The sequence below is a fragment of the Eleutherodactylus coqui genome, chromosome 1, assembly GCF_035609145.1.
Source record: "Eleutherodactylus coqui strain aEleCoq1 chromosome 1, aEleCoq1.hap1, whole genome shotgun sequence".
In the NCBI taxonomy this organism is placed as follows: domain Eukaryota; kingdom Metazoa; phylum Chordata; class Amphibia; order Anura; family Eleutherodactylidae; genus Eleutherodactylus; species Eleutherodactylus coqui.
This window is the reverse complement of record NC_089837.1, coordinates 287,741,697-287,755,580: the sequence shown is the minus strand read 5'-3', so window position 1 is coordinate 287,755,580 and position 13,884 is coordinate 287,741,697. Positions and strand designations below refer to the sequence as shown.

Below are 13,884 nucleotides of genomic sequence, written 5' to 3'. Positions count from 1 at the left end.
GCTACCTTTTTATCATGTGGACTCCCCGACTCCTGCGGATGTGTCTGGCATTTTGCTGGCGGGCGCATGCGCAGAAGCCAGGGAAGGTCCATAAAGGAGCATTGCATAAGGATTAAAATGCGGAGACCTCTGGTAAGAAGTTTCATCTCCTATCAGTGATCACGGTGATCATGTGACAGGGAACTGCATACATCTCCCTGCACTTGGCTATCTCTGACAGCTGGGTACAGGGAGATTTTAAATTTGCCGGGCTCTCTGGCCTTCTCCGCATGCATAATCTGGCCTTATGCGCATCCACATCATGGAGGACGGGGGCAAGTATTTTCAGCTCCCCTCATGGGTCCGATCCATGAGGGCAGCTGAAACTTTAACTTTATTTCACTTTTTTTTCACTTTTTTGTGATAATGGATAACGGCGATCACAGGCCCAGAGACTGGTCACCACAGTCCCATGTGACAAACGGCTACTAAAGGTGCTTCCCAGGGCTCCCAGTCTTCTGTGCATGCGGTTGACATAAAGATGCCTGGTGCACATGCGCAGAAGATCAGCTACAGTCCTGGAGGACCAGACATCGGGACACGGGACATCGCGGAGGATGGGGTGAATATGCTCAGCTACCCTCATGGATCTGATCCATAAAACTCTTTTACACTTTAATGTGATTGGCAATATCCATTAGATAGCGCCGATCACATGACCAGGGGAGGGCTTCAAGCGGCCCCTCCATGACAGCTCCAGGTTGTCGGCTACCCCCGGGAATCAACAGCATGGACCATGTGGCTTTAATCCCGAGAGGAAGCATGTTTTTACGTCCCTAGGGATTAAAACCCACTCAGGGTGACTACCCACTACAGTTTTTTTTCACTGCGAAATTCGCAGCATTTTTCCTTCTGCAGGTGTCAATGGGACTTGTAATGTTAAAATCGCGATCGCGCAAAATCGCGATTTCACGGTAAATTGCGATTTTGCGCGGTCGCGATTTTAACATTACAAGTCCCATAGACCCCTGCAGAAAAAAAACTGCTGCGAGTTTTGCAGTAAAAAAAAACTGTAGTGGGTAGTCACCCTCAGGCAGGACGTAAAAAGGCAATGGGGTGGTCACTAAGGGGTTAAGCCCTAAGGCTGGTTTCACGCTAGTGTATTTGTACGCAAAATTTGATTTCAATGGGTTCATTTATAAGTGCGTATTTTGCGTATATAGTTCCGTTACGCAAAAAAATATGCAGCATATGTGCAGGGAAATAGAACATATGGAACTAATTATATTAATTGGCCATTTCAATGACTAGGACCACGGTTGTTTGTTTTTTTTTGTGCAAAAAAATACACTATGAAAATGCAGACGCGCGTACAAAAGTGCAACACTCAATGTGCAAATATGCGGCACAATTGCATGCATAAATGCACATATGCACATGTGAATCCGGCATAAAGGCTCCTTCAGATGCGCGTTAGCACAAAAACGTATGCGGTAGTGCAATGTTTATGCACTGTAGAAGTCTTTTTTATGCGCATATCTGCTCAAATACTGTGCATATTTGCACAGGCATCACTACTTCACGTGGGTGGGGAAGGGTTAATTTAAATGGCTATTAAGCCAAATGAGGTATCGGTGTTTGCGGGTCTTCACAGTGTCTTTCGCATACTCACGCGTACACATGTGCACATTTGCGAACCCCTATAGACTCCTATGCATATTTTTGGTGTGCAAAAAATGTGAGAGAACACATTGAACTCAATGGGTTCTATTTTCTGCATTTTGTGCTTGCGAAGACTCTCGTGTGAATAAGCCCTAAGGCCGCTTTCACATGGGCACCAAAATCATGTGATAAATCATGAGAAAGCCCATGCTTTCCTTCACATTAGCAATGTTTTTTCTGATGCTATCTTGCGAAGTAAAAAATCGCGGCGTGCTCCATATTGCGGTTTCCGTGCGATGTGACTTTAACATTCAGAAATAAGCCCTAGCTGCACTCAAAAAAAGGAATGCTTACCTAACAGGCTCAGATTGGGTCCTCCCGCTGCTCTCTGGAGCTCAGCCAGACATCCTGCAGTCCTTGTTCGCCCACAGAAGATCACTTCCTGGTTGCTGGATTCGGAAGCAATGGCTCTGATTGGTTCATCCAGCATTGCATTGATTGGCTGATCAGTGCTCGATGAACCAATCAAAGCCATCGCTTCCTGAAGGTGGGATTTACAAATCCAGCAACCAGGAAGTGGTTTTCTGTGGGCGAACGAGGACTGCAGGACGTCCAGCAGAGCTCCGGAGCGCAGCGGGAGGACCCGGCCTGAGCCTGCTAGGTAAGTATTCCTTTTTTTAATGGAATTCAGCAAGGGCTTAGTTTTGCAGTAGGGGTCAACCTTCTTGTGATAAATTCGCACGCGTTTATCGCACGATTTTATCGCGGACAGCAATGATGTGGTGCATAATTTTTTACAAAAAAATGCATTGCTGACACCGCAAAATTCGGGGACAAAGCTTCGATATCGCTGCTTTCACACGGGCTATAAAGGTTACCGACGATGTGACAGCGCTACAAAACACATTTATGAAATCCATGATTTTCAATGGTTACCTTCCCATCTGCGATGTTTTCACTGATGCAATGTTGTGAGCTAAAAAAATCGTAGCGTGCTCTATCTATCTGTGATGTGCGATTTTTAAATTTTTTTATTTATTTCGTATTTTTCCCTGTGGAGGCTCCTTGTTTATCGCATCGCACAAACTTGTGATTTTTGTGCAGTGTGATTTTAACATTAGAAACTCCTATAGACTTTCACAGTAAAACATCATGCAATTGTGTTGTGTGATTTTATCGCAGGCAGCAGTGATGTGAGATTATTCTCAAGTGAAAGCATCGCTGGCGATACAAAATCGCCAGAAAAAAGCTGCAATATCACCACGATTTTGTAGCGGCGATATCGTGTCGCTCGTGTTAAAGAGACCTAAGGCTGACTTCACATGAACTTATCTATGCAGTGTATTATGCAGTAATCAGAACGAATTGATTTCAGTGGGTTCATTCACAGCTGCGTATTTTTTACGCGACCTTTGTTCATGTGAAATAAAATACGGTATGTCCTATCTTGGTGCGTAATATTCACTGTAATTGCCCACTGAAACCAATGGTGAGTGTAAATATGCAGGAAACCTGCGCATTTGCTGCATATTTAGGCTGAAAACACACTGCGTATGCACAACTGCGGTCGGCAGTTTGGAGCTTAGTTGCGTTTGAGCGAGGAAGATTTCTTCTTCTCGACGGCAGTTCAAACTCCACGCCAGACTTTGAGAAAAGAGGCGGGAATATATCGGCTTCCACACACGATGTATTCACTATGTCGGGGGGGGGGGGGGGGGCAGGTCTTACAAGAAATCCCCGCAGTGAAAGTGAAACCACTAAACTCCTATTGAGATCAGTGGTTTCATGTTGTCCTGTTATACGGCCATGATTATCACTGCTGAAATTCACGCTCATGGGTTCAAGCCCTTAAGCATAAAATCAATAGGATTTTGTGCGTTTTTTTGAATGCACGCAAAAATGCTGCATATTTCCACTTGTGAAAAAAATGCCAATAGGCAGAAACATGCCCGGTATCAGTATACTTCAACCCGTGAATATGCGGCAGCTAAGGCGGTTGCACGAGTGCAAAAATGTTCGCCTCCGCACAACGCATTTGCTCCGTGGCTGAGCATATTTGTGCAGGCACCACACGTTCACATGGGTGTAGAAATCACCTCCGCCCTCATTTAAAAGACTAAGCTATCGAGGTTCAGTGGTATGTGCAGTGTTTTGCGCATACCCACGAGTACATATATGCACATTTCCGCACCATTCCTGTGGGGACCTTTGTTGCACAAATGCGCACAAAAATAGAGCATGTTGCGTTTTGTTTCGTGCGCAAAAAAAACTGTGAGAATGAACCCATTCCAATCAGGAACACGCACAAATACGCCTGTGTGCGGCTGCCCTTCTTCACACATTGAAATATGTCCGTGTTAATAAGAGCTCCGTCACATGAGCGTATTTACGTATGCCAAATTTGCACATGCACTACGCAGAGAATAGATCCTATTGATTTCAATGGGTTCATTCTCATTTCTTGATTTTGCACAGGCATTTCTCGTGCACGCAAAAGAATAGGATATGCTCTGCGAGAAATGCGCAAATACGCAATTCTGTTAAAAAAGAGCACACTGGGAATTCATTAAGCTAAATAGACATTTAAAACAGGGCGTGTTCGTCTGGCGTGCGCAAATGAACATGCCCTGCGTGCGCAAAAAGTAAATTATAATGCATGCAAATCAACCTTGTTCATAGTGCAAATACATTGCGCTGAAGCGTGAGCATCTGCACATACGCTCATGTGATGGAGCCCTAACTGTCAGTATACTCCTAGGAGTGATACTGGTGATCCATGACTCCCATGATGTGCAGCACAGTGACTCTCCCGGGGACAAGCGGCGCCTCCCAGACACATCACGCCGCGTCTCCCTCTGTGCACATGCCAAGTGCTCTGTCTTCCCGTGGAACCTGGAATGCATGGGAAGTTTATTTGTGAAATGTATCAATATCTCTCCGAGCACCTACAGATGACACATCTCCCAGCCTTGTACAAATCCCAGGCAGTCTCTCATGTAGAAGCAGCAAGAGGAGGAGGAGACAGGAGAGGAGGAGCAACGGCTGCATCTTATTTATTTATTTCTCTCTGTCTCGCTCCCTTCTCTCTAAATGCTTAAGGTGAAGAGTGCAGAGCAAGCCGATCCCAACACATGGTGTAATCCTGCTCTGTCCCAGGAGGCGAAAGACCCGGAGAGCAAGGGAGCAAGACAGAGAAGAGAGGAACGTCTTTCCTACCAGCACTGGCAAGCAGGTGTGAACCCCCCCTTTCACACCCATCCTGCTACTATTCCTCTTCTACCAGTCAGGGATCCCCTGCAACCCCCCTGCATTTTCTGTGGACTCTTATCTCAAGAATTGGGGAGATATACTCCATTAATTCCTCACTGGCTATCTCTACAATGACAATGTGTCTTTCAGCGCCTTTTTCCAAAACCGCAGCATGTCCCCACGTGTGGCTCCGGATTGTAGTAGGGGGGCACAAGTCAGCCTTTTGAGAGGGGGGCTGTGCATTACTAGCTGACTAGTGCAAGTAATACTCAATATTACAAAGGTATCATCTGGAACCACCCCGGAATCAAGAATTGTGGCGAGGAGGGGAGCGGAGCAATGATATTCTTATTAAAGGGTGACTTGTAAATTAAAAAGGGGAGACTTTTCCCCCTCTAGCCAGCCTCCACCCATCAAATTTTGGGGTTGGAAGAATTGATCGCTTTGAATTTTAATAGGATTTTCCTTTTTTTCTCTCTTCATCTATAGAACATCTGTTGCTGCAAAAGACACCTCTTTGGACAGATTTCAAACACACCTCCCTGTCTTTTAAATGCACAGAAATCTCGTTATAGATCATATCTGGAATTTACATTTTTGGCAAAATTGCTGTGCTGTATTTAACCCCGAATCCCCACACTTGGGAACGATCTGCTCATGATAGAAGAAATCACATTAATGCACAATAGAGCAGAATGTTGTAACCTGCTGACATCTAAAATATGCATTTTTCTCAAGTTCACCTTAATTTGTATAGCTGTGTATCAGAGAAATCCTGTTAGCGGTTTGCTACCTGCTCCTGTAGACTGCCATTCTACTGAAATTAGTTTTCTGCAATTATTACAATTTGGTGGGCATTTGGAAGACAATATCTGTTCTGACTTTCAAGTTCTTACTGATGTCTGAGCCCTTGTTGAAAACACTTGACTGAATTTTTGTGCAACTATTCTTTGTTAGATCATTTTTATGACTTCAATTCTGAGATCTCATTCTCCTATAAATCATAAATCTATCATTCCAAATAATTCCAATTTCTGCCATTGATTGGAAACATTCTTAAGAGAATAGCCCTTTCTTTTATATGAGCATTTCTTTTGGTTTTTGCCTGGTTAAGGCTGATTTTCAAATCTACATGCAGATTTCATTTTTAATTATTCAGTGCTTGTCTGCAGGTGATCTAAGAAACCCTTTCCCATAGTGATATAGTTCCCCCTAAACTTACATATTTTTGGCTTAATAATTAATGTCCCTTTGTCCTCAAGACTTTTTGCTGGATGACAATTTTCAAATGCGGATTTAAGTACTAATTTTGTTGCAGACAGAAGGGTATTTTTGACAGCCAGTGATGGAGAAATTGGAAGCTGAATCAGATGTGGAGCCTCAGGGTCGCCCTCGATCTTGCACCTGGCCACCGCTTCCCGAATCCTCCTCGGATTTGCCCTTGCCTCCCCCTGGTCTGGACCCAGGGCAGATGCGAAAAGCCAAGAGTTCACGCAGGAATGCCTGGGGTAACTTGTCTTATGCTGACCTCATCACCAAGGCCATAGAAAGCTCACCAGAGAGACGTCTGACCCTTTCTCAAATCTATGACTGGATGGTGCGATTTGTACCTTACTTTAAAGATAAGGGCGACAGCAACAGCTCTGCAGGTTGGAAGGTGAGAATTTTCCATTGGGTTTGTAAGGGTGGTGGGCAATGCTTGGATATATTAAAGGGGTTTTCTGGGACTTTTGATCTTTTTTCTATTGATGACCTGTCCTCATTAGAAAAACTGAATTAAATGGAAGCTGCATCTGCAATAGCATCTCGGGCTGCTGTGCAATGGTCAGAGCAATGTGCTTCCTGCACTTTCCATAGCGACAGCATTGCCGGTAATCAGCTGATTGACAGCGATCTGAGTGGTAGACCCTGGCCGATCATCTACTGATGACCTATCCTGAGGACAGGTCATCAAAAGAAAAGAATCAAAAACGTTCTGAGCAACCCCGTTAATAATTATAGGTATTAATTCATAGTTTGATCCAGTATGAATATAGATAAGGTTAATGTACTTGACTGAATTATGTCAGGTCCTGTTGTGTGAAGAATATGAAAAGGGCAACAAGTACTAGGCTTGAGTGCCAAGGATGACTATAGGGTTGAGCTGTTCTTAATGTTACTATTGAACCTGTGAGTATATGGAGAAAAATATATTTGTCAACAGATAAGGGGGTAAAGGTACACATTTTGAAGCTATGTGGTGTGGCTATCAGCCATATAAGCAAGATATTTGATGGATGAGTTTTTGCATTCTTTATACATTATGTTCTATATTTACTATATATTAAAGTGTGGATTGACATGGATGTATGAGTAATTTAAGGTCGGTAACTATCTAGGTAAGTGAGTAGTCCTGAACCACCTATGAAAGGCATATTCTAATTTAATACCCCAAAGGGCCAGGTGATTGACCTTTCAATTTATGGAAGTTATAGGATGCTGATATGTAGCTGAGAATGCAATACAATGAATTAAAATATATTGGCACTGCCAGTAGCCTAATATAGAGTCAAGTGTATACAGTCTCCATCATGTGGTGAAATACTTTCTTTTCTGCTAGGATATCTTCTGGTACAAGGATTGTAGATCTTTTGGAAATTCATCAAGTGATATCACAATAGAGTCACTCTTTATTGAGTAGAATGAGAGGAGATATGTATTCTGGTTGGACTAAACGCCATATGACATAAATTAGAAAGCTTTGGCCACTGACTGACACCCCTACTTTAGGGTGACATGGGGCAACTATTAGGTATAAAACTTTTTTCTCTGTTGCTATCGCAGGAAACAAAGGAACATACAAGAGCATTGATGCTTTTACTCTAGAATCATTTGGTCTACAACCATGGAAGACAATTGTGGTCAAGGTGACCACAGGTGACCTAGGAATGCTGTGGTACCTTTGAGGTGTGCAACACCATGGATATTGACATACTGTTACCAACCTTTTGAAATGGTACTACTACACTTTGAGTGGCCTCCCTATCAGGCAGATTATGGTACTGCGCAATTACTGCCAGTTGAGTTGAAGAGCAGTAGATGAATGTTTTTAGAGGACTGTCAAATTTTCTTAATCCTAATATTTCTTGAAAACATATCAAAACGGTTGAAAATAAGAGTTATGACCCTATGTTTACGTATTTCCCATGGGGAAGCATACATAGAATGAACGTCTTTCACTTACACTGTACTGAAAGCAGTTGTAGTCTATTAGTAGTATCCAGCAGTTGAAGCTCCCAATTGGCCTCCCAGCACAGTGTTCATGGAATCACTAAAGATTACAGCTCCATATAAGAGTGAGTAATGCAGGAAATTATCAGATTAGTTGCTCTTTTCTGAAACCATAGACTTTTTTTCCCAAATAACTTATTTTTAATGCAATTAGCAGAGGATATGGCTTCTAAATGTAATTCACATTTGAATATGGAAAGTAGTAGATTAGAGCATCATAGATTACAGTACATAAGATCAAAACCTAGAATCACTGGGCTTAGATGGAATCAAATGTTTATGAATATTTGACTCAAATATGGATACTGAGAAACTTTCTGTTCGACAGTTAAAGTGATCTTCTTGTCCTGGAAAAAAATGGCCATTGCTGCCCATGTGAGCATAACTGGCCAGTCAGAGCAGCATGTGGTGTCTTACACACTGTGTATTAGCATGCATCAGTAGTCTATCAGGCAGTCTGAGAAGTGATGCGGCCATCTCTGTCCAACAACTTACAATGCACTTGAGATTTGATGGAGTAGGAAACCTCAAAAGTCCACATTGTTTTTTTGTGAGACATTCCTAATTTTGGCATTAGGAAACTGTGCCATTTTCGAGAATGCAAATGATGAACGAAATTATCCCTCGGTAGGTCACAAAAAACAAATTCCAAGTGCTCACTGCTCCTGTGACTACAGCCCTCAGCCCTGTCCACAGCCATGCTCCCCAAACTAATTGTCAAACTGATGCTTCGTTTAGCTACAGCTGCCCCTCAAGCATCATCTTCTGAATTTGGGTCTATGAAGACCTGTCAGTGTCCACTCTGTATTTGCAGACTGTTGTGGGAGGCAGCAGACACATGGCAGGTTGGGGCAGTTTGTGCATAGTGCAGTTAACATCTATCATGTACTACCAGTGGCCCATACTGTTTCCAGGAAGCAGCAGACACAGAGGATGGGGATAGTCAGGCAGAATCAGGGTTGCTGTGTATCTTGGGGGCTTGTTACTTGTATCTGTTGCCTCCCCCTCTTGTCTCTTTCTCCAGCACTCAGTTGCTAGTTGTTCCTGGAGCAGCACACAATATACTTGCCCTGGCTACTAGGAATGTCACATATACTGGAGAGTCTTGAAAGAGGGACTTGGAAGTGGGGAATCCTGGGAGACGTAGTTTCACTACTTCCACTCAATGTAGCCACTGCAAACATTCAAAACACAGGAAAGAGGAAATAAAAAGAAACAAGTACACAGGAGGCATTTGTAAGGCATATTAAGGTGCATACTGGTTTTAATTTTGTATTTTTTACAAGATGGATAACTCCTTTAAGATATCTTGAACATAAGCAACCAAATATACTATATTACGATGACCCAATAAACCATTGGCAGCTGGCACCATCATTAATTGTATATTTCTGTATTTTACACTTTGTGGAGTTCTTGACTTCACAGATCTTTGCTACATCCCTGGTGTTTTACCGACATCATCCTGAGCATTCCCTTGTGTATGGCAGGTTCTTGGATTTACATGCTGGACTATTCCTGGATTTATATTTATATCCCAAGTCCACAGTTGTATTATTCATATCTTTAGGGTATTTTACACTCATGAATGCTGATTATTAATCCCTATTATTGTTTCATTGCTTTTATTTTATGTTTATTGATAATAAATAGTGCTGTGCGTCCAAAGGAAGCTTGACTCACCGCAAGTTTTGTTATTACTCCAATGTTGCGGGGTCATGATATATGTATATAATATCGCTCCACACATTTTGCTACATGTAATCAAATTTATTCAGAAATGAAAGCAGATTTTTAAGGTTCACCACATGAAAGAAGACTGGCATTTGAGAGAGGTGGTGGTGGACATGGGCATTTATTATAAAGTAATAATTGAATAGTTCTTCCTATGCACTGAATGTCAAACACACGTTTCAATTGTGAAAGTTTGGGTCATCACTTTTAGAAAAGATATGTAATGCACTAATGTAATGCCAGTATGCCAGGTAGCAAACTACAACTACAGTAGTTTGACTGAAGTGCCCACCGACTTGTATATTCACATTGTAGACTTCATCATAACCACTTGTATTAGGGTGTTGAAGGAGATGACTTATTTATTCATGGTGATTGTCTTTTATCTCCGTAGGGTGACAGAGTGCACAGGAGTTTGTCACTCCTAAGTAGATCAGTCTTGTAAGGATTTAGTGTTGCTTAATATTCTTTAACCAGCTTATTAGAGGCAGATCCTAGGCAGAGAGAATTAGTGACAATCATTCCTTTAAATGACAGATGGATATATAGAAATACCGATCATCCCGAAGTGCCTACATGATAAAGATACCCTAATTATACAAAAAGTGAAAAGTGCAGTAGTAAATGTTCAGTGGACATAATGTATTACCAAGATGAAAAAGCGGTATTCAGCTCCAGGTCACTATAGTATAGATTTTAACTATACTCCTTGTTAAAAAAACTATGCAAAATTTGGCATGCAATTACATCTCAGCAGGTATGCAGGTTGTGTGATTAGATGAACAGTCTTGCCACCTACTGCCCTAAAATTGCCTCCACTCTTGGCCTATAAAAAGGTTACTTGTGTGTAGTAGACCTGTTTGTCCATTTGTGTAGAGCTTGTTGACCACTAGATGCCTCTACGTGTAATCAAAGAGATTTCACTCAATTAACAGAGTTTTAGAGGAGGCACATTTTGGAATTCAAGAAGCTGGATGGGACAATGACAGCTCAGCGATATGTACAGGACATCCTACAACCAAATGTGTTCCTCTCATGGTGGCTTCCGAGAGCATTTCCCAGCAGCTCAGCCGCAGACCGCTGAGGTGTCACAGGAATGCCTCCACAGCATTGCCATACCTCCATTTCCTGATTTATTGCTAATAGATCATGTATGGGACCATCTGGGATGCCAACTTTGACAGCCCGCGAGTTTGCCCAATCTAGAGGCTCAGTTATAACAAATGTGGACTGGTATGCAACAATATATCATATGGATGTTTATGATTCCATGCCGCCATCTCACATCCTATAAGTTCAAGCTAGAGGCGGTACAACAGGGTACTAGAGCCTCCCTTCAAGGGTTCAGTTTTCCATAATAAATGATCTTTTGCTCCGATATTATAATCACTTCCTTATATCAATGTTACAGTCACACATTAAAAATTTCATTCCATTTCGACAACTCCTTCTAGGTGCTTGATTTTTTAGACAATGAGTGTATTTATAGAAGACAATGTAATGGTATGAATAGACAGTCATATAACCTGCACCTCAAGAACATTTCTAGAATCCACCATATTTTATTGTGGAAATGACAAAAACTCTTAGTGTTGTCAGGGTCCATTCTTGTTTTGCTTACTGTAACTCACTACTAATTGGCCTTTCCTTCAATAAAAACTCCCGTCTCCAATCTATCTGGAATTCAGCAGCCAAGCTCGTCTTTGTGTTCACTGGCTACACCACTACCTTTACAGTGTGCCAATCATTGCACTGGTTGCCAATCCAATATAGAATACATTTTAACCCCTTGCAATCCAATTTTGGATTCAGGGTTTCCTAGGGGGTTTTCTCTTTCTGCCATTATGCAATGGCGCCATCTGTTGGCTAGAGCCAGTACTGCGGTATGGGACATGCTGAAGAGGCCCCTGGCAACAGAGCGGCCAGTAATATAAAGTAGGAATACCCTGCCGGACATCTTCCGACATCGAAGATGTACAGACATCAATCAGAAAGTCTTAAGACGTCAGATAGTGGATTGGAAAGGGTTAAACATATCACTGTTGTCCATAAAGCTCTTCACAGTGCTGCACCTCCTCATATCTCCTCCCTCATCTCTGTCTTCCACCCTACACCTGCTCTCCATTCCACTAGTGATCTTAGACTGCACTCTGCAGATATTTTGCTCGCACTCTCGGTCCTGTAAATAATCTAAGATTGAAATCCTCCATAATGCAAAGTTCTCACTCCCGTCTCCAAAACTTTTCTTGTGCTGCACCAGTTCTCTGGAATGTGCTACCCTAGACAATCAGGTTTATTACCAATATCCATAGTTTTAAGTGTTCCCTAAAAGCACGTCTTTACAGAGGCCTGTGACATTTCTTAATCTAACTCTACTTCATTTACCCCTGTTGTATATTATTCCTCAGAACCTGACCCCTCTAACAGTGACCCCCACAGTTTGTGCAGTCAAAGGTATTTCAATAAACTACTTCAAATCTGTATATACACAGATACCAGAAATTGACTTGGTCATGCAGCTTATGTATGCTACCCTGTTTAGTAAAAGATAGCTGGAGTATTGTACAAAACAAGTGTTTTTACCTCATGTCACCCCTATTTCCTCATAGATTGTATGTTCTTGCGAGTGGTGCCCTCACCCCCATGTTTATTAGTTTACTGTTGTATGGAATGTCTAACTTTGCATGTACATGTACCCTCTGATTTGTAAAGTGGGAAGAATATGTTGGCTCTATATAAGTAAAGATTGTTATTAGAGATGAGCGAACGTACTCGTCCGAGCTTGATACTCGTTCGAGTATTAGCGTGTTCGAGATGCTCGTTACTCGAGACGAGTACCACGCGATGTTCGAGTTACTTTCACTTTCATCTCTGAGACGTTAGCGCGCTTTTCTGGCCAATAGAAAGACAGGGAAGGCATTACAACTTCCCCCTGCGATGTTCAAGCCTTATACCACCCCCCTGCAGTGAGTGGCTGGCGAGATCAGGTGTCACCCGAGTATAAAAATCGGCCCCTCCCGCGGCTCGCCACACATGCATTCTGACATAGTTCAGGGAAAGTGCTGTCTTGCTGGAGTTGCTATAGGGAGAGTATTAGGAGTATTTTTAGGCTTCAAAAACCCCAACGGTCCTTCTTAGGGCCACATCTAACCATGTGCAGTAGTGTGGAGGCTGCTTTTTGCAGTGTTGCACATTTTTTTTTTTTTCGTATATCGGCCGTGCAGAGCATTGCGTCCTGCAGTAATTTTACATTGTCCAGGGCCAGTAGTGGTGAGGCAGGGACGGAAGACATATTTAGTGTATATAGGCAGTGGGCCTTTCCAAAAACATTTGGGAAAAAAAATCTATTTGGGCTGCCTGTGACTGTCCTCAGTGTACTGGGTCTCTGCTGGGGGTAGTTGTCCTAATTCATACGCAGCCAGCTAAGTGTTACAGCAGGCTTGCGCAAAATTCTTTCCTGGCTCTGCTGTGCGTTCCGTAAGCGAAGTCAGCCTCCAACCACAGGCCAATAAGCGGCACATTTAATTACAGCGTTCTGTTTCTGCACTACTGGTAATACACCATGCTGAGGGGTAGGGGTAGGCCTAGAGGACGTGGACGCGGCCGAGGACGCAGAGGCCCAAGTCTGGGTGTGGGCACAGGCCGAGCTCCTGATCCAGATGTATCGCAGCCGACTGCTGCGGGATTAGGAGAGAGGCACGTTTCTGGCGTCCCCACATTCATCTCACAATTAATGGGTCCACGCGGTAGACCTTTATTAGAAAATGAGCAGTGTGAGCAGGTCCTGTCATGGATGGCAGAAAGTGCATCCAGCAATCTATCGACCACCCAGAGTTCTGCGCCGTCCACTGCTGCAACTCTGAATCCTCTGGCTGCTGCTCCTCCTTCCTCCCAGCCTCCTCACTTCATTACACTGACACATTCTGAGGAGCAGGCAGACTCCCAGGAACAGTTCTCGGGCCCCTGCCTAGAATGGGCAGAAATGGTTCC

General features: G+C 43.0%; 1 protein-coding gene across 1 annotated transcript in view; it reads left to right on the top strand.

Annotated features, from left to right (window-relative positions):
* Positions 1–4,754: 4,754 nt before the first annotated feature.
* Positions 4,755–13,884, top strand: part of FOXO6 (forkhead box O6) — a 102,293-nt gene continuing 93,163 nt past the window's right edge. The window contains exon 1 of the mRNA XM_066572601.1: positions 4,755–6,547. Within this exon, the coding sequence (XP_066428698.1) occupies positions 6,236–6,547 (312 nt within the window). The 5' untranslated portion in view covers positions 4,755–6,235. The remainder of the gene's footprint in view (positions 6,548–13,884) is intronic.